At 41.6% G+C, this 21894-nt stretch overlaps 1 protein-coding gene across 7 annotated transcripts in view; it reads left to right on the forward strand.

Annotated features, from left to right (window-relative positions):
• MYO5A (myosin VA) overlaps nt 1–21894 on the forward strand; it is a 98892-nt gene that overhangs the window by 24318 nt on the left and 52680 nt on the right. For all 7 annotated transcript variants that reach the window (XM_033070252.2, XM_033070250.2, XM_033070251.2 and 4 more), the window contains exons 4-5: nt 2100–2244; nt 18543–18699. In XM_033070252.2, the coding sequence (XP_032926143.1) occupies nt 2100–2244; nt 18543–18699 (302 nt within the window). The remainder of the gene's footprint in view (nt 1–2099; nt 2245–18542; nt 18700–21894) is intronic.

Below are 21894 nucleotides of genomic sequence, written 5' to 3' on the forward strand. Positions count from 1 at the left end.
GATTATAGCTCTGTGAGGCAGACTGATTTCAAAGTTCTACAGAAAGCAAATAATTCCTAACTCACTTGTTTTGGTTATTTCCAGATGGTAATTGCTTGTAGATTTTACAGATTGCTGCTGAAGTTAATTGTTTTAATATGTTGGAGACTTGTCACGGGCTTGTTCCCAATCCAAGGGTTTATTTTTGCCAGCATAACCAAAAGCAGGAGGGAATTGTCGGAAGTCTCACACAGATTTTTGTAATGTCTCTTTGATGAGACTTGCCAGCCTGAGAGGCTCAGCTTGGTGGTGCACTGGATTTCACTTTTTACTGCTTTTTCTAAGGGCAGATATTAAAAATTGACGCGCAAAATATTCCTCGAGTCTTGTAGTACTGAGGTGGCTTCCTGTCCCTAACTCCCACCCTTATTTTTGGTTCATCATTACAGCATTAGAACTTGGCATAAATGTTTATAGAGACTTTCCACTGGAGCTCCTGAGTCATTTCAGTGAAGTCATGGCTGATGGAAAAACACCACTGCTCCTCACAGGGGCGTGTCGAGACATAAAACTCGCCATGTATTTCAGGAAATAGATCAAGGTCTCTCAGATCTCTCCCTAAAACATAGTCTCTTGTTTAATGTTTTTGGTATGGTTTGTGCTTGATCTATAGATGCATAAAAGGGTTTAAAAATTGGTTGATGTTCCCAGCAGCAGTGCCAGACTGTAGATGCTTTCATTTCCCTTCTCCCAGCTTTTCCATGGAAAATTTCTTAGATAGACATCACAGCACTGTAGTCTGCACAGAGCAGAGAGCTGGAGTCAGCACTGAGGAAGTCTGTGTGTGTAAGAGCGAATTTCTGAGTAAATTTAGAAGCAAGTTGGGTGCTATGGAAACGCTTCTGGGGCAGGTTCTTCAGGGATGGATTGTCCAAGCATGCTTGGTGTAGTCACTGTGCAGCCATCTGCAACTGCACTGGCACACAGGCACCAAAATACATATACAGGAGAAGAAATTCTGTTTTAAACACACCCACTGTTAAAATTAGAGGGGTTCTTTTCTCCCCTTATCACCAAGGAGTGACTTGCCGTGTCAAGGGGGCACGGTGTGCCTGTCACAGCTGGGTCTCACTGATCAGTGTTTCCACCCCTGCACAGAGCAAATAAACTTTCCCTACCTGTTGTAAATGCTGCAGGAGAGAAAGTTATAAGGAATCTTTGTCAGATTATCCCTGTGGGTAGAGCAGTCCTCATTCCTCATGAAAAAGAGAATTGTCCCAAAAGCATTTGAGGGCTCACTGTTTGTGGCAAGGAAGTTTGTAAAGAGTAAGACTTGAGGTTTCCTGTGCAGGGAGAGTAAAAGAATTTAGATGTGCTATAGTGATGAGTGGTATTAAAAAAAAAAAACAGGTATGTGTTTAATTGCTATGGAAAAAGTAGAAAATCAGATGTATCAGATGAGGGTGTTCTGGTGCCTTCTAGAGCTATTATTGCCTAATTTCCTGACATGACTGGGTGCTGCTCTGTGTCAGCCCTATGAAATATGTCTACTGTGTGGTTTTTTGATATCTTTGACCAGGAAGTTGTCCTGCCTGGTTGGCAGAGATGCCCTGGAATACAAATAACACTGTGTCTATGCATTGTTGCTTATCATGAAAATGGAGGATGTTACTCTTTCACAACAGCTGAAGGGTTAACACACTGCACATACCCAAACTGGCAGTGAGACCACACAGTAGTTAAACATCACAAATCACAGTGTCACTGGTAATTCAGAGTAAAACACAGGGAATGCACATTCATTGGTTTACTGCACTGAACAGGCAGAATTTCAAGTCTGCACATTCTGAATCTCTTTGGATTATGCATGTTAGCTTTAGAAAAAGCAGATAGAAGGAAAAGGTAAGAAGTTGTCCCTGATGTTTACCAGATCAGGATAGAAGTAAACTTTATATGTGCAGAACTATATTCAGAATAAAAATCTGTTGAAATCAGTGATATCAGATCCTTATTCTTTAACATTTTTAGAAAGATTAGAACAATAGTTGATGTTAAAACTATTTTTGGTTTGGTTTATTTTGAAACAGCTATTAATTCCTTTTGTTTAATTTCCTTTGTAGGTATTGTTTTAGTGGCCATAAATCCTTATGAACAGCTGCCTATCTATGGGGAAGATATCATCAATGCCTACAGTGGCCAAAATATGGGGGACATGGACCCACATATCTTTGCAGTGGCTGAAGAAGCATACAAGCAGATGGCCAGGTTTGTAGACCAGAGTCTTGAAGTCACTGTTTTTCTGAAAGGAGTAGAACAAGGTTTCTGGCTGATGCTCTTCTCTCTAATTTATAGCTTGTTGAAATATTTTGCAATGTCTGTCTTTTATCCAGTGTTTTAGTACATTTCACAAGAGGAAAAGTTGCTTAAGTTAGTGGATAGTAAAGCTTTATAAATGCTGTGGAGATCATGGCCACTGACACTTAGCAGGAATTACCACAGATCTTGTCTAAAATTAGCCCTGTGCTTTATGTGATTATGTTTTTTTAGTTTGATTAGCGAAATAAGGAGATACTTTTAAATCATTGATGGATTATTAAAGAGAAAAGGGTCAGGTTCTCAGCTATTCTGTGTTTGTATGTGCTACTGGCAGAGAAAAGAAATCACTGGTCTTGTGAGCCTAATACAGGCTCCTGGTCATGTCAGTAATGTCCCAGCTACGTAATCTGCCTGTGGCTGTTGTTGCCTGGAATTAAGAGGGAGCAGAGGGAGGATTGCAAAGAGTGCCTGTAAACTGAGTCTCTAAGGACACTGCAACAGCTGTGCAGGAAATCCTCATTTTGTTAGATGTTGCATCAAAATGAACTTGTCACCCAAGGGTAGTGGTTATCAGAAACTTCTTCCCCTTAGCCCCAAGAGCCTGCAGTTAGGGGAGCGTTTGAAATATTTCATTTTTAGGATAAAGATCTTTTTGGCTACTGTGTGGTCCTTGGTTAACCTGAAGCACTGGTGAGCTTCAAGCTATTGGTACAGTTTTCCTTGTTGGTAATGCAGCTCATGATCACATTAATCAAGTAAAACACTGAAAGATCTCTGGATTATTTGTGATTGTACTTAAGCTATACTGCAGGTGAGAGAGGCAAGGGGAGAATGGGTTAAAAATTATCAAATCTTCATGCTTGACATCAGCTATCTGTTAATTTAAGAATCTTTATGATAGAATGGATAAAATGATTGTCACGTGCACATCTGAATAGAGTGATCCACAATACTCAGGTAATAGATAATTTCAAAATAAAACAGTTCTGTGCAGTATTTCATGACTTAGGGTAATTGCAAAAGAGCCAGTGTTTCAAAAATACCCTTGTGTTGGTTTAACTCCAGCCAACAGCTCAGTACCACCCAGCCACTGCTTATTCCCTCCCTCCTGCCCTGGGATGGGGAAGAGAAACTCTATCATTGAGGTAAGAACAGGTTAATAGTTGAAATAAAGTAAAATGATACAAAATAATAACAACAACAATACTAGCAATGAAAAGGAAAGAGAGAAAGAGGAGTAACACCCAAGAAAAAGAAGTGATACACATGAAGATTGCTCACCACCTGCTGACTGATGCCCAGCCATTCCCCCAGCAGCCATCAGCTGCTCACAGCCAACTCCCCCCAGTTTATATACTGGCCATGACGTTCCTGGGGGTGGAAAATCCCCTGGCCAGCTGGGGTCAGCTGTCCTGGCTGTGCTCCCTCTCAGCTCCTCTGCACCTGCTCACTGCCAGAGCAGGAGAATCTGAGCAGTCCCTGCTGCAGGTGAGCCCTGCTCAGCACCAGCCAAGGTGTCACTGTGCTGTCAACATTATTCTCATAACTCCAAAATGCAGCGCTGCACCAGCTGCTAGGAAGAAAATTGCCTCTATTTGAGCTGAAACCAGGACAGCTTTACACCCACACTGTTGAATGGCAGAGATATTTGCCTTGCTTCCTTTCTGCTCAGAAAATAGACACATAATGTGGTGTGGAAATGCAAAGGCAAAACTGTGTGTTATGATAGTCACATCTTCATGTGTCTTTCATCACTGCTGTTTTAAACAGACTTGGTTCTCAAGTCCCTCTAAAAGCTGCACAAAATAAAAAATTTATTAACCTTATTTTATGTCTGAGACTTGGTACAGTGGTGTGAAATTATAGTCAGTGATGGCTGTCATCCAAATTCACAGCATTTTTGTTCTTAATATTAACCAGTGGAAGGAGGAGGTTTGGGAGAGGTGTCTCTGCACTGGCTGGCTCTAACCCCTGCCTGAAGTGGGTTTACCCTTACTGCTGCTGAAATGGCAAATGGCTGGATCACCTGTGTTCTGTGTGCCTGTGCAGTGGGGATGTCTGTCTGCCACCACTGGTGTTCTCTGACTCGTGGGGCTGAGATTTTGGCTCGAGTTTCCTCTGTGGCTTTTCCTTTTTGCGTTAATTACCTGCTCTTCAGCTCTCACTGCACCCTCCGGCAATTCTGCTGTCCTGAATAACAACAAACAAGATGTGGTAGGAGTTCCTTTTTGAAACAAATGATGAGAAATTGTATAACTATGGAGATTAGCTTAAATAAATCTTCTGAATTATTTAATTAATTACTCTATGTGTCTCTGTTATAAACAATTTGTTATTCTTTTATGACTAACTGACAGTATTTTCATAGTTGCAGAATGAAATCTGGGCACACAATGCAACCGAAAAAAATTCTCTACACTGAAGTAACAATTTTATTGTCTTAGCTTTTCAGTGTTTAGTTCCTTTTCTATTTGGGGCTTTTTTGGCTTGTTGTTTTAAAGAACTTTTTCTGTCATTACGACATTACCGTCACCAGTTTTGGTCACTGAATTTGGTTTTCTGTTGCTACTTACAATTTCTAAATCTCACCCTTTAACTTCACTGATGTTTTTATACTCTGAACAAATCACCTTCTACTTCTGAATTATTAAGTTAGAGAAAAAGAATTCCAGTTTTACATTTCTGCAGCTGACTATTTAAAAATGAAAATCAAATTGTCTGTGGCTGCTGTATTAACATATTAATAAGTGCATTGCATGTTCGTGGAGTAGTTAGTCAAATGGCATTAATCTGCATTTATGTGTGTAATTGGTGAGATTTTTCTCTTGTTTCTGATCTTTCCTAACTCTATGCTTAAATGATCGCTGGAATAATTAGTCATGATGCTCCTGTCCTTAAGGCTTCAGTGAGCTCTTCTAAATATTTACTCCTTAGGTCTTCTTGTTAATTTATAATTTAGTGATTTAGAGTTTGTTCTTTCCAGCTTCATTGCTTCATCTGCTGCAGCTGAGAAACTCCATCCATGTGCATGGTTAACTAAATGATCTCTGGAGCCTTCTTCAGCCAGAGAAAATGCCCCATGGCAGAAATCTGGAAAGCCAGTGATTAAATATTTGCATTGTGTTTTCATAAAAAAATACAGTGCAAAAATGCTGCCCACTGGAGTGACAGGGGTGGAGGTCACATCTGAATTGTGCACAAGAAATGATGCACAGCAATTGCTTGGGGTTAACTGCAGTGTAAAGCAGCACATAAAGATACCTTTGCATGTGACATTGCCTGCCTAGAGGGAGCCAGGTGATGGGGTACATGCTGCTGGGAGGTGGTGGGGCCTGTGGGAGCCTCTTTATTTCCTCTTCCTACAGCACTTCTGTCACCAGTGTCCAGTGGAGGGTTAGTGGGAAGGAGCCTGGCTCGTCCTTATCCATAGCCAACAGTAAAATAAGGGGTTGCTGTTTGCTAGGCAGCTTCTTGTCTTTTTTGGTGCAGGAAAACATACACAGCATTTAAGACTAATCTCATTTTGGATTATGATTTCTTCCCTTTGCCCATTTCCCTTCTCTTCATCTCTTGTTATCTGTGTCTTTGTACCTTTTCCTTTTCTCTCTTCATCTGCTGCTCCTCTGCACAGACTGACTTTGTCTCAGACGCCTTTCCTGTGCTGTGCCTAAAATAAGCAGTGATCTAGTTTTACAGCTGCACTTAAATTGTGTTAGGCTTGGGGTTCTGAGTGCTTCATCCTTACAGTAACTGTGTTGGTTTGGGTTGTGTGAGCCTCCAGACTGCACATGTGAGGGTTTGGAGCAGATCTGCTCTGTCCAAGGAGTGTCCCAGTGGGAGGGAGCAGGATCATTCAGCTGGGGATGTGTCCACGTGGCTTCTGTGCAGAATGGTTTGGTTCTGCAGGTACAGCTCTAACAAACTGTGCTTTTGGGAGGAGCTGGGACCTGCACCCACTGGGCTCTGCTCAGTGATGGCAGTGTGTGTTATCCATGGATAGCTCACTCCATTTGAGTGACTATATGCAGGTTTGGGACTGTTTAAGGCAGATGAGTGACATAGAAGGAAGAACATTATTATTGAAGAATATTTTTTTGTCCCAAAATATAAACCTCATTGTCAGCACATAGGTGTTTGCACATGTTGAACCCTTTGAGCTGCAATGCATGCCACTTTTGTATGTCAGTGTCCAAATTGTTAACAAACCCCAAGTTCAGTCTTCAGTTACCTGAACTGTGGTAAATATGAAAATAGAAGCAAAGCTTCAGTTGCCAAACATTTTATTTTTTATTTTCAATTACAACTTCAGTAGGAATCAAAACCATCAGCAGGTGTGGCTCATTTTCTCTGTCATATTCAATAGATTATTCAATACATTTTTAACTCTGTGGTTTGCAGTAATATGTTGATGATTATACTCTTGAAACTGTTAAGAATTGCATTAATGTATGAGACATCATTATCAGTTTCCTAACACTGTTAGGGAAAAATCACTCCTTCCTAGGATTCTTTCCCCTACCTAGTGATGGTATTTTGCACTAATTAAGATAATGTATTTTTTTATCAGCACTTTGTTGATCTGATTTGTTCCATTCTACTTGAGGCTGATGGCAGATACAGAAGAATCAATTTAATAAATTAACTTTGAAATTTCCTTCTGATTAATTAGTAAAGTTGTCTAGCATCACTTCAGTTGAAAGTATCCCCTGCAAACAGAATTGCATACTGCTGAGATCCATATAAACCTTAATGAATACCAGTGTGGAAAACAACAATGTTTAAAGCATCAATTTCCAAAGTTTTTCTTTATCTATTTGGACAAAATATAGTGATTTATTTTGTGGCACTGTGTAGCTTTTTCATTAAATTACCTTTAATAAGCAGGTTGCCTCTCTGTTTTGTCAGCTTTTCAGTGTGTGTCTGATGAATTTCACCTACAGGAAGATATTTTTCTATCACTTTTTGTTCAAAAGGAAGCTTGGTGAGCTGTTGAGTAGGTGTTTTGAAAGCATCTTTACTGACAGTCTCCGGTTGTCCCAGGCATCCCAAGATGATGTCCTGTTATAAAAATGCACATTTGATCAGCTGCTCCTCTGAGTGTCTGATGAATAGATACTGTATTTTCCCCTGGCAGGAGCAGTGACAGGGATGATGAACAACCTGTCACAGATCTGCATCCAGTTATGGAATGAGAGCCTGCTGTGTGAGTGCTGGACAAACACACAGTGGCCTTCCTCCCCTTATGGCCTTGACCTGGGACTGCTGGAGTTAAATATCTGCCTCGAAAAGAGATTTCTGGTATTTCTGGGCCCCTGTTGTTAGAATGCAAAGGGAAAAATCTTCCTTTCTAATGACATGATTTTGGAGCCTGGCATTTTATGATGTTACAGGTACAGGATGGCAGATGGGGGAATCAATTTGATACAACATGATGCTGTCCAAGCAGTGATTGTTCTTAGGCAACAGAAGAGTTAAGTATAGTTGTAGCTGCAAGCTGGAGTTCATGTGAGGTGTCCTGCTGGTAGCTAAGCAGGGAGCTTTCCTAAACTGTTGCAGGAGTGACCTCTGATTAATCCCCAGATAAATCAGTTGCATAGTGCTGGCTCATCTTTGTGCTCCTCTGGACTGCAATCTGTCATGGCTTTGTAGCATGTGCTGACCTCAGTTTTCTTCATTTGTATGTGTTGGGAGATGGTACTGACAATTCATTATCTTTTCACCTTTTGACATTTTTACAGTCAAGAGCTGTGTTTCCTGGATGTAATTATAATGGCAAGTGGTGCATTTTGCTAATTAAAACAGAAAAGTACATCTTCTCGTTGTGAGAGTGTTGCAGAATACATTTAGCAAGCTGGTGTTGAAGAGAAACAAAGATTCTTAACAACTTGAGCTGTTTTGGAGTGGTTGAGTTTGCAGCTGGAGCAGACTCAAGAGAATTCAGGTTGTGAATAGTAATATTATTTCATCTTTGCTTTGCACATTAGATGAGCAGGTGCCAGACTTCTTTACTCTGGGAGAGAGAAGAGATCAGCATCAGTACTTCCATTTTATAAGTCGAAGCAGACATGGGGATTGGGAGGGCAGCTTTGGTGAGTTCACCAAGGTGGCAAAAGCAGGGCCTTGAGCCCCTGAATCAGAAGTCCTGGTCTTGTGTCTGGTGACTTGATGACACCAGCTTGACAATAAAATATGTGAGAATAGAATACATCACTGCTGGTGCAGTTCAGTTCAATGCTTCACTGTACAAAAATGAGCTGCATTTTTCATGCCCTCCTTTCCTGCAGCTTATTAAGGGGTCTCTGTGCCAGGTAACATCTATTACAGAATAACATTTGCTTTCACTGAAGGTTTTATGTCTTCCAGGCACTTTACAAGCCTGTCTCCTCTAATACTGGAGTCCCAATTCCTGCTTGGTAGAGGACAGGGCAGAGGTGGTGTGCTGTGGCCAGGCCTGGATCAGCCCAGAGCTGCTCCCAGGCACTGAGCTTCCTATCCCCTGTGCTCTGAGCATCCTCTCTTCTCCAGCCACTAAAGATGTCAGTGAGAAATGCTGTTAGGCTTAAAAAAAACAAGTTAAACTGGAAATATATTTGGAAAAGGGATTAAAGACCATGGTTTATTGGACTGATGTTTCATGCTTATTAGAAGTGAATGTTTTTACAAAGAATTAATTTACTGCTTAGTCAGGAGCGATTGTTATGACTCAAGGTTGCAGCTGAAGAATTCTCTGAATTGTTCATGTGTGGCATCTGTGAAGACTGGGATGTGTCAGGCCAGAGCATGTTAGATCCAGATAGTCTGAATAAACCAATGGATACAGCGTGTGAAGGTAGAACAGACAGAAATGTGGCTGCTATTCTGTGCTTGCTTTTGGGGAAAAACCCTTGAAACTCACTTTTTCTTTTGTGTTCTTTTGCTATTTGCCCATCTCGTTACTACAGAGTGGTTCAGAGCACTTCAGTCTCTGATAATCATCCTTGGTGCTTACATAGCACTTTCTGGGTGTTTTACAGATGTTACCTTGTTAATCCACACACCAGCCCTCTGAGGGTGGAAAAAAAAATAATTAAATAAATTATCTGGGGCAGGCTCCACCTTCTGGGATGTGCCAGTACAGGTGAATTTGGAGGCTTTGGCACTGAGAACTCGTGGTGATGTGGCTGTACCTGCTGTTCAAACAGCACTGCAAGAAGGAACCTTGGAAAATGAAGGGTAAGGGTAGTAAGGTGAAGGGGGAGCATTTAGCAGGTCTGCCTGGTTGCAGGGAAGGTGAGCTCCCAGGGAGGGAATGCACAGAGAATGGCAAGGTGGGCTTGTGCAGCGCGGGCTGGCAAACAGTTGGAAAGTAAGAGCACAAAGCAGAGGAACTTCCCATTTTAAGGAGGCCACTAGCCAAATCCAAAAACAGAGGATAACAGAATTTATTTAAGGCTGTGAAGAACTTTGTGATTAAAATAATTCATTGGGAAGGTTGATGAAGGGCAAGCTGTTGCCTCCTGCCCTCAGTGTGAAAGGTGCTGGGAAGGCAGCCTGGAGCTGGCTGCTACTGCTTTTCATCCGTCCAAGAGCATCAGAAAACTGCTGAATGAATTCTTGTTTGTTTATTTATTTATTTATTGAACAGTTAAATTACTTCTGTTTGAAAAGCAAATCCTGGGTTTGTAGAGTTGCCAGGTTTTATAATGGCTTCTAGCAGATGCTGCATGCCCTGGGCTGAGTTTCAAAGGCCTTTGCACTGAAGGAGTGCAGCTGAGCATGCACAGCCTTGTTTGCTGCCACACAGCACTGCCCTTAGGCAAAGGTGAAGCTAAATATATTGCATTGACTAGTGTTAAACCTCCCAGCCCTGGTGGGTTTTACAACTGCCTTTTATTTTAAGATAAGTGGAAAAGCAATTTTGATCTTCTGGAAGAACCAAGTAACTATAGCAGTGGGAGCATCACAGAAAAGTGGAGCACAGCTGCCCAAAAAATGAACCTAGGACCTACTGTGGCAGGGGACTGGGAGGGCAGATCTTGAGGTGAGTCTGCAAGAAAAAGCTAAATTCTTTTACCACTCCAAAACCACATCTTGTGCTGAAAAGAGAAGAGTGTCCTGGAAAAAACATGTGACTATGTTTTGGTTTCAAGTTTACAATCACTGGTAATTTTAGGAAACACTATTTATTTCAACATTTATTGAAATCAGACATATTTAGTGAGCCTTCAGATGAGCTGTGCAAAACCTTATTCATCTTACAACATGGTTTTGTCTTTCTGGTGGTTTATTCTTCTGCCTGCATTCATCGGCTGTGCCTCCCCTTTGGTGCCTTGGGAGATGCCAGTCCCCAGGAGACAGAGCTCCCTTCAGCCTGCTGGGGCTGGCCACCTGTGCCTGGGAAGGTCCTTCCTAAATTTCTTGCTGAGTTAATCAAACTGCTTCCTGTGAAGCCCACAAAGTATTCAATACTGCAGAGAACTCTCGGCTGTATATTGATACCTGATGAAATCTGCTGGGTTTCATTAAAAAGGAGTTCAAAATTTTTTCTGTGGATAAATATGCCAAGACTGTTTGGAATATTAGATGTATTTTTCTGTTCTTTGGTTCTGTGAGTCCTATAACAGCAGTACTTCTAAGTTATTTGGGAACCTCAATAAAGCAGTTGCAGTGATATTTAGCACTCTCACGCTGATTTATTTTAAGTGCATTGTGTAAGCTTCATTTGTTTTGGCTTTGTTACCAGTACCTCATGGTGAGGGAAATGATCATTATTAAACAGGCTTTTTTGTCATGTTGTCAAAGATCTGTGAAAGTTCTGACTGTAGATACTGCAGATTATTTTGGTCATATGCTATCACAAATATGCCATGGGGATACTGAGAGATTGATTGCAAAAATAGGATGTTTACTTTGGTCAGATTTTGATTATACTGCTGGAGACATTAAATCATGTCAGCTGCATATATGTATGGGTATCCTTGATAGGTTTGGAAATCTGCTTTGGGTGTAAAACATGAAACATAGCTTAAACTAAGTTTTTGTTGGTCCTTGGTTAATCCTATGTCTCTCAGAGAAGATCAGCTGATGAGAGAGCAGCAAAATTTGAAAGCTGCCAGCATTTCAGAATGACTCCTATCTGACCTTTCAGCAATGTCACTAGTTTTTAAGTTATTTTCTTGGGTTGGATTTCCTGCTGCCATAATTCATTTGTAGGATGCAAAGCATGAAGTTGCTTTTCTGTCTTTGATGGGCATGATGCACATTGATGTTGGTGGTACTTGTGTGTGTGCTGAGAACAGGATCTCTCCCAAATGTTCCCTGACTCACAGGTTCCTTCCCTGGGAATTCATGTCAGGTACTTTGATCATTGAAAATTCCCTGTTTTGAAAATGTAAAGCAATTTCAGGCTTACAAGTCTATCTTGCCACCACAGAACTGCAGCAGAAGAGCAGTGGTGAGATAAAGAAGACCAAACTGTCACTGCTAGATTAAACACAAACTATTTGTTGTGTACTTGCATTGGAGCAGTAGGGGATTTTAGTTTTTGAAGATCACAGGATCGGGTCTTTAGCAACAGTTTGTGCTGTTTTGAGTTAAATAAAAGTGAAATGATCATGTGCAATGGGATTGATGCCCTCGCCCATAACCTAAACCTGTTATTCCAAAAGAAAATAATAAAGCAGTAGCAACTCCACAAGGAGGGGGGAAGAAGTAAAGCCAGGAGATTTAATTAATTAATCTTTTAGCACTGAGGCAGTGAGGGGGGAGGATGTCCTGGAGGTGGTGGCCTTCAAACCACCCTGACAAGAAGCTTCTTTAAAAACATCAACACCTTGGCACTGTCCTCAAGGTTAACAAACACAGACGATTTAGGATCAAAGGCAAAGTAAGTACTAATGCTCTTCTCATAAAATTGCCCTGTGATTTGCTTTCTCCATTATATATTGAGGATATTGCACTCTGATCTTTTCTGCCAGTCTCATCTGTGTTATGACATGGAGGGAGTTCAGCTTTGAAGTAGTTTATCACAGGCAAGCATTTCAAAGTCCACATCAATCTTTTCAAATCAGCTGTTAATGTTACAATTTTTCCAGTGAGTGATGTTGATAGCTTGGGTATGAATGGATTGATGGGAGTATTGAAGTTGATGTCAATAATTTCTGTATTCTTTTGTTGTCAGTTATTGTGTATTCCTTTTGTTTGTTTCCCCAAGTTGATGTTTGTGTGGGAGGCATGCTTATATACATTTATTTAACATTATTTGCTGTGGAGTCATGAGTCTGAAAGCCAAGATCAAGTGATACATCCGATGCATCAGTCACAGGAAGCAAAAAAAAGCACAAAAAAGTGTTGTGCTTTGATGATTCAGTTGAATAGCTTTGGGCTTCTTTAATCCTCTCTGAAATGCTTATTGATAGAGAGGTTTTTAACTTTTAGTGTTCCTGCTTCAGAGAGGGATTTTCAGTTGGTACAGAGGAAGAAGGTAAACAAAAATATCTGTAAGGATATCTTGATTATCCTGATCAGTTTGGACAGTTTGCTGTGGAAGTGATGACTTTGATGCAATAAGCTGTTTTGGTTTCTGTGGGAAGCAGCTTAAGTGGGTGCAGTGCTCTTGAATGAAAATTGTTTGAAAATTAACAACTCTGCCTTTAATATTAGCAACTTCGATGTTTCAATTCTTGCACTGATTTTTCTTTTTTTGCCTCAATTTTTCCATTGGATAACTGAATATTTAATGTTTCCATTGGACAGCAATTTTAACAAATTGTTAAAAGCTGCCCTGGATGATGACAACTCTCAATGATTAGCCAGTGTTGTTGCAGCACTCTACAAATTGGAGGTGCCCAGTGAGTCTCTTGCTTCCAATATATCTGACAGCTGTGGCCTCATGAGAGTAGCAGTTCCTCCACACTGAGCTCTTCTGAAAGCATCTACTGTACATTTTTATGAAATACAAAATTTAAAGCAACCAGTGCTATTAAAAGCATTGCTTTAAGATATATGCACATCCTCAACAAAGGGTTTTTTCACCTCTTGAGAGCAAGGTGATGTTTTTAAAACCATTTGCTGGTTTCTTGTGCCTTTTCATTTCATTCATAATCTGCAAAACCCTTTTCTGTGTGTAAGGTATCTCAAGACAGTCTGCAGAACTCTGTCTTCCTCAGTGCTGAACCTTCTTTGAGCAGAAACTGTCTTCGGTATTAAATTTTGCGACATTTATTTAAAGCATTAGAAGCCCCTGTTGCTATGTAGACTGTAATCTCAAGCTTACAGGAACTAGGTAAGACTACTTATTTTCAGTTTTGGCACTCTGACAGTGAATTTCCTCATAACCATATTGCCTGTCAACACAATTTTGTAGATAAAGTAAAATTGTCTTTAAAAATTACCAGCCTATGCAGAAATCTGGTTCACCATTATTTTTTGTGTTAGAGAGCACTTTAAATTACCAATTAGGTGTTCCACAGTGTGTCCTCATTCTTGTATTTATCAAGAAATAGCTGTTACCCTCTCATGATTCCCAAAGTACAGGCCTGAGAGAATTTATACAGAAGATTTCTGAACCAAATCCTCTACTACTGCAAGCAATTTCAGTCTATAATTTCAAATTTCAGCTTGTGAAGTGTATGGACCTGACACCTTAAAATGGCACTTTTGATGTAATTTTGTCATTCCTTTATTCTTCTGCTGTTCAGGAGCAGCAAAAGCTGAATGATCCTGACTGATGCCTGAACATAACCTGGTGTTTCCATGAGTGGGAAATTGCTCCCAAACTGTTTCAGTCTTATCTTTTCAAGATAATTTGGCTTAATATTGCATCACAGGGATGTAGTTCTGTGTGCTAGGATCTGATTGCTGTCTGCTTTTGGGGGAAAGAGGACTCCTCCACCTTTCATCTCCCACATTGCTTTTCCTCATTTCTGTTTGCAAAAGCATAATTAAAATGTTCCCTCCATTAAGAAGTAATCTTAATTTTAAAATCACCTACTTAGGTGTTTTATGCAGGGAAAAAACTGCAAGAAGGTGAAATTTTGGATAAAATGTGGCATCTGACTGCAAGCTGTTGTCACACATCAAGCTTGTTGCCCTACTTACTTGTTTCATTGGCTGAAAGTTTTAATTATAGCTTTTGTTTTCTGACTAGCAACATTTTAAGTATTCAGTGTGTCAGGTCAAAGGTCAGGGGCTAATGGTTTAACTAAAAATAACTCCAAAGGTGTTGTATATATCTGAGAAAGAACTTGGGTGGTGTCACTTTGGTTTTCTGGGGATTTTTTTTTCCTTTGTTATGGTCTTTTAAATTTTGTTTTGTTTCTAACACAGCCTGATTATGAAAATTTCATTTGACGTAAACAGAGGCTATTTTTTAGACCACTACTTATACTAAATCATAAAAAATAATTCTCACTGCATTTCATACATCATCCAAGGGGCTTTGATGCTAGTTTACTTGTTATTTTACTTTTAAATGTGGTGTTTTGTTTCTTTGAAGTTTTATGTCACTAAGGAGCTTTCTGCTGAGCTGGCACAGCTGCCTGGCAGGACCACCCCACCCTCCTCCAGGACTGAATATCTCAGTGCCTGTGGCAGGATGTCCCTAAGCCAGGTATCCCTGGGGCTGTGGCACTCAGAGCTCATCCCCTGCTGCTCTTTGGGTTTGTGTCGCTCTGTCTTTTCTCCTTCAAATGCCCAGTGTGATCTCGGGCATTTTGTTGTGCTTTCCTTTCTCTCTGCCAAGAAGCACAAAGAATAATATGCTAGAGGATGGGCACTGCAGTGTGTTAAAGCAGCACAATGGATTAATGTACTGCTGAGACAAGAGCAGCCCTGAGCGTGGATGGAGCGCTGGCAGGAGGACACTGCTGAGCCACTGAGGAGCCCTTTGTTTGTCATGATGGTGTGGCTGCTGCAGACACAGAGTCACTGCAGAAGGGACAGCAGCAATGTTTTCAGCTCACACAGAGCAAAGCCTCTCTTCTCTAGCCAGTGTGTGCAATGGTGTGTGTGTGTGTGTGTGTGCTTACACAGGAATATAATAATGGATCCTTTATTCCTGGGCACGAGTGTGTGCTGAGGAGAAGAGTAGTCTTCATATCTTATGACATGGGGGAAAGAAACTCTGGCTAATTAACAACAGTATTCTTAAGGAGAATCTGTTTCAAACTAATTTTTTCATTACTGTCTTTGTAAAAGTGGAATTCCTGAGAAGAGACTTAAGGATTGCAAAACCAGTTTGTACTTTCCATGCTCCCACATGTGTCCTTCAGGAATGTGACAGCTAGAATGGGACACCTTTATTTCCATGTCCTTTCTTGGCAAAAGAGCTTGTTTTATGTTGACAGTTTTGTCAGAAGTCTTTTTTGTCAGAAGTCTGAAGGAGTTTGCATTCCTTGATTTTTCTGAGAGCTTTTTGTACTTTGGGAACTAAAATATCTTAACCATCAGGGGATCCATTTCACAGACTTGAGCTTCCTCAGTCTTCATCTATTTAATGATATTTAATACATGAAACAGCTGGTGATCTACAAATGGAAAGCTTGTTATGTTGTTGCCTATCTCCTGTGTTAGGCAGTTCCTGAAATCAGACCAGAAGTTTTGTGTTTTTGAGTGGCATGGGGTTTTATTTTTTCTATTTGAAAGAGCACAGGAGATAAAAAGAGGGAATGGTGCCAATCCTATGAAGAAATGTTTGGTTTTGACTCACTGCAGGAACTGTCTGTGGAAGAACAAAATTGTTTGTTACTGGTAGTCCCATTTAGGTGTGGAGTTTAGGCATTTACTTGGATTTCTCCTGCATCCCTCTGCTGCTCTCTTTGAGCAGGAGGATCCATGTAGCTCCTGCAGCTTCCTGAGCCACAGGCTCTCCCACACACCTCTGTCTGCCACCAGTGAGCTCTGCCAGGGGGAGTGGGGAACAAACCAGAGTGTTTCTTCTTCATTTTCCAGCTGGGGATCTTAGTTGTTAGTGCAAGCCCAGACACACAGAGCTCCCTCAAGATGCTGCAGAGAGGCTTGGATGGCCACAGTCATGAGGTCTCATCAGAGGGAGAGATGAGACTTGTGGCCAAGGCTGGCATCTCTGGCAGCTGGGTGTGTGTGACCTGGGCTGCCCATGCTGGGTTATCAGCTGAGCACTTCTGCTTTCCCACGACTCCCTGAGGCTGGCAGCGTGCTGTGTCTGAGTGTCAGAGCTGTGCTGCAGTCATTCACACCTATTGCATGTGTTACATGCAAGTTGAGAACATAAAATTAGGTTGCTTTTGATCTTCTTAACACTTTGCTATTAAATTTAAAGCAACACTCAGCCATTCCAAGTAAATTCTTTTTACCAAAATGTGGAAAATCTGCCTCAACTGGTACCTTAATTTGATTAGACAAATACTACCTTGGCTCTCCCAGGGATGGGTGACAGAACCAGAGGCTCCTTCAGCCTGTGGCTTTGAGCAGCACAAAGTGGGTGCTGGAGCCTTGCTCTTATCTGAGGGCTGGCATTGTGTTTGAAGATAAGGTGGCAGCTTGAGAATTGCAGCAGAGTCTGTAAATAGTTGTTACACAGATAATTACTGGGCCTAACTCAACAGTTCCTGTGGGTTCTTGTCCAGTTCACAGTGCCCTCATTTCTGATGGGACTGAAATTGGCTTGACTGGACAGAGTAGGTCAGTTGAGGTGGCTGATGTTTGTATTGATGACCACCCAAACCAGTCCTCCCTTGGAGAGAGCAGGCAGCAGTGGTTCCATCAGTGCACCATGGGAGACCAAACTGATTGGATGGGGATGGTGTTGAACTCCAGGGTGGGAGATGGAGATGGTCACCATTCCTCTGCCAGGTGGGAAGCCTGGGGGCACCCGAGGTGTGTGAGCTGCCTCTGGGGCTGTCACAAGCATTGACTTCATCCTGGGAGGGAGGAGGAGGAGGAGGGGCTGTCACCTCTAGGGCCATGGTGCACTAGAGGCCATGCTGAGGGATGTGCACACAATCCTGGTTCCATTTGGGGCTGGTGATGTCTTGGGGTACCAGTGGGCTCTGAAGCATGACACGTAACACCGGTTTGAGACAAAATCACCAATTTTTGACTGGGGGGACAAACCAAACACAGGAAAGGAACACATTTAATTTATACATGTTTGATAAATAGCTTCATTATTTCATCAGCAGGGTTCTTTTTATCATCCCAGAAACAGAATCCAGGTCTTCTGCCAGGCCTTTAGGCTACAGAAACCACAGACAGTTTTTCCATGCATATGTCTTTGGTTCCTGTGCCCAGCATTTCCTGATGCCATTGGCAGCCTGCAGACTGTCACTGTGCTGGACATGGAGGTGCCTGCAGTGTCATTCACAGCTCCTGTGCTGCAAGGACAGCCTGGTCTGTGCCTTGGCTCTGCTCTCTGTGCTCCAGCCCCAGCTCTGTAAAGCTTTGGGGGAAAGTTTTATTCTTCCTTTCACCTTTTCTCATGTTAGTGTGTAAAATAGGATTAAGCTTACCCAATTCATAGGAATACTTCAAAATACCTTTTATTTTAACTTCATTTGCTCTGAAAATGTAAAAACTGTATAAAACACATATGGTCTTGATTTAAAAGGTTTCAGGCTCTGTTAATGTTAATTTCTGTGTTATTTTGTAATGTGTTGTTTACTCATATATGTGGGTTTATGCACAGAGTTCTCTTTGAGTTGTGAGAAAATTGTTTTAGGAGGAAATGGAAATTATTCTTTTTCACAAGAGAAGAAATTTTTTCACGACTTTGGGACTGTCTTCACTCCAGAGCTGCTATCTGTGTCCTGAACAGCCACACTTGAATTTTTCAGATTCAGAACAATTCTGGGATAAGCTGGTGATTAGAGCAGAGGGACGAAAGGTTTCTGTGGCTGACTCTGCTGTTGATTTCTCCCTCTGTAAGATGGCATTCATGATCTTTACTAATGAGCACTGATACTTTAGAGGAGCACTGTACCACAGACTCTGGATAGAAGTAGCTGCAGAAGCATGTAGTGAATAGCAGTAACAGATCTTTGCCATAGCCAGGTTCTCCAGAGCAGCTCTGCTGGCTGGCTGGACTGTCCCAGCAGCATCCATCCCTGCTGGAGGAGCATCCTGCTGGCAGGCAGCCCAGCCAGGGAACTAACTGCCTTGTGTCTGCCCCCTGCACTTACCTTATGCTGTACTGCTAACATTTATGGTGGAGGGGCTGTTGCCAAGCTGGGACACAGAGAATAAGTGTCCATGAGAGAAGAGCTGGGAATTAACACGTGTTTGTGTTTCAGAGATGAGCGCAATCAGTCCATCATTGTCAGTGGGGAGTCTGGAGCTGGGAAGACTGTCTCTGCTAAGTATGCCATGAGGTACTTTGCCACAGTCAGTGGATCTGCCAGTGAAGCCAATGTTGAGGAGAAGGTCTTGGCCTCCAACCCCATCATGGAGGTAAGAGAGCTGCTGCACCAAACCTCACCCTGCAGCTGCAGTCATTGCTGGGACAAACAGAAGCATTCAGTAGAGAGAGCAGTCCATACTTCCTGAAACCACTGAAATCTACGTTCAAATTTTGTGTTTAATCCATTTACAAGGAGTTGCTTTAGGTGTCATTTTGGTAACATTTTATGAAAGACTGAGAGAAGATGGGAGGTAATGTTTCAATATTGTTAATGTATTTCACATAAAGTAATTTTTATGTGAATACTGCTTTAAGTCTGTTCAGCTTTGTAGCTTGTAGTTCCCAGACTGCTGGCCAAATGCAATTGGAGAAGACTTTTTTGTGTGTATCCAAAGAGGATAAAACTATTGGCCTTACCCACTAAATATGTACATCACACAGTGGGAGCCAGTAGATTGTACTCTGTAAGGAAATAAAGCAAATGTTAAATTTTAGGAAATAAAAGTAGAGAGACCAAGAAAACAAAGTTGCATTGGATGCACATAGCTTCTTTGCGAGGAAAGAACCACATTGGAAGACATCATTTTGTTATAATTAGCTCAGACTCATGTTTCAGTTCTGGAAATTGCTGTAACCAACTGTAGTCAAGTCCCAAAGACATTGGCTTTGGAGGGCAGGTGCTGGCAATAGACTTTGAGAGGACATTACAATTCCTCCTGCTGCAGGGTCTCTGTTCTCTGGGAAGCTCAGGAGACACTGCTTCTGATGTCACAGCCAAACAGAAAAGATTTCTCAGACTTATCTGAATTGTTTCACATGTCTTTGCCTCCATATGGAGAAGTTGTGGCTGAAGTTAAGGAACTGTGTTAAGAAATGATTCATGAGAGAGAAAGTCTTGGGGGAATTTCTGGAGAGAAGTAACTCTGTCCATAGTCACACACACACTCATGCCTGTGAACAGCCTAGGAAAATGCTGTGGGAGCACTGATGCCTTGGAAGATGTTGGGCATCTCTCTGCAATAGTGTGTAGGATCATGAGGAAATAGAGTGCATTCAGTGAAATGTGAAATGCAAAATGCTACCATTGTTTTTTTTCTCAGGTATTTTTAAAAATGAACTGTGTTTTATTCCTCCTTTCCTCCTGGCATGAGGAGCTCATGATACTCAAACTATAGCTGCCCCATCACAGTTGTGTGTGTCTGTCACAAGGTAATTGTGCCTGGTTTGTGGTGCTGTGTGGTGTTTGGAAATTTCTTCTGTGGGATAAAACAAGCTGTGCTGTGCTGTGACTCATCCAAATGTCCATGGGAGGAAGCCAAGGAGCTGCAGCTGCCCCAGGGGAGCAGTGGCAGATGTGAGCTGGCCCCAGAGAGCTCCTTGCAGTGCTCAGGGTTTGCAGGCAGTGCCACTTCCCACCCAGGCCATGCTGACATCCCCTGTGTGGCTGATGGGCTGGGGGCTGAGCCCTGCCCTGCCCAGGCTGTGGGACCAGGGCTCCTCACCATCAGCCTGCAGGGACAGCTCTGGTGAGAGGCTCTGCAGGACAGCTCTGTGCTGGGGTGTGTGCTGGGTCAAATGTAAACTCTGCAGGTTTCCCTGCACCACTTCTTTTGTTTGGTCTCAAAGCCCAAAGCAAACATCCTGCTCTCGGTCCTTGGGCTTCCCTCCCAGTCAGTGGCCATTAGCTCACCACTAATTATCTGAATTAATTTCCAAAAGCAAAGAAGTTTAAATTGAGGACTAAAAGACCTTCCCATCTATACCCTTTCTTCATTCACTAAAAATCAGTGGTGGTGCTTTATTTTTATTTTCTAGGGATGACAATTTTGTGAATGTGGGTGTATCTAAATACATATTTCAGTTGCTTTAAAGATTATTATAATTGGTTGAAAGTTATCCTTTTAACTTCCAACACTTGAACTTTAACTTGAACTTTAAATTAGCTTTAGAGTGAGTGTTGTAAAATTTGATGTTGAGACAGACTCTTATGATAGCATAATTAATGTTTTGAATTCTTCAGTTGATAAATCAGTAGAAACACAAATTAACCCATATATTTTAGGAAGAAAATGAGTGCTTCATTTTAGAAACAGGAAACTCCTCATTTGCTAAGCTGACTGTAAAGTCTGAGGAGCAGAAGGTAATTTTATTTTTAAATTTCTATTTGGACAGCCTAAATGTCAGTATTTTATGAGCTACCATTACATTATCTTAACCTATGAATACTCAGTAATGTCAAGAGGTAATTGTACATTTCTGGCAACTATTTAAGTGACTACTTTTATAGTCAATAACTACATAGTTTTCCTATTGCAAATGTAGAAATTGGTAGGTCTTGAAAGGCATCTTTATATGTCATTTCCTGCCCCTTATTCTTCATTACCCTCTGTAGCTTTGGAAATAGTACAGCTCTGTATCTATTCAGGCAAGCAATCTGATAATCCCAAAGACTTTCTGGTTTTATCAGTAATACCTTTCAAAGGAATTGATTTCTGAAATATTGTAGTATTATATTGCTAGCACCCCCAATGAAGTATAGCACAGTGGCAATAATTTTCTTCTTTCAAAAAACCACAAGAGTACAGTTAAGAGTATTCAGTTTGAATGAATTTGATGTTTCTTAGAACTGCAGAGATGCAGTTTATTCCTAGATCCTTTCCAGCAGCTGTCCATCTGATGCTCACTGACATCTGCTCTGCTGGGAGTGCGTGCTGCTGCTGCTCTCATGGGGTTTCTGAAAGTCTAATCCCACTTCCCAGGCTGTACCAGCTGCTCTGACCCATTCACTGGCCTTCTGCTTACAGATTTGGGACACTCAGCAGTGCTGCCTGCTCTCATTTGTTTTTTCTCAAGTTTATTTCAGTGCAGAGTTCCAGTGGATGGCTGTGAGGACTGTGAAAGTTGGACACAGATACAGTGGTGCACTTAGGGCTTAGTAACACACACAGTGCCATGTGATGAGGGGCAGTGTGCTGCATCTCAGTCATTCCAAATGGCATTCCTTTTGATGCAGAGATACCTTTAGGAACTTTTTAGAAGGTGAACTGCTGTATGATGTCTGAAACATGGTCTGAGTGAGAAGAGAAAATGATTTTCTTTGAAGTTCAGCATGTTGTGATTTGCATGTCTTGAATTGTGGTGTATCCTGCTGGTACCTGTTGTGGGGTGAACCCTAATGCTGATGAGGAAAGGCAGAACTGCACCATGTAGGATCCACAGTCATTCCTTGCCCTGGACATCCCAGG

Source organism: Catharus ustulatus, chromosome 12, assembly GCF_009819885.2.
Source record: "Catharus ustulatus isolate bCatUst1 chromosome 12, bCatUst1.pri.v2, whole genome shotgun sequence".
Taxonomy (NCBI): Eukaryota; Metazoa; Chordata; class Aves; order Passeriformes; family Turdidae; genus Catharus; species Catharus ustulatus.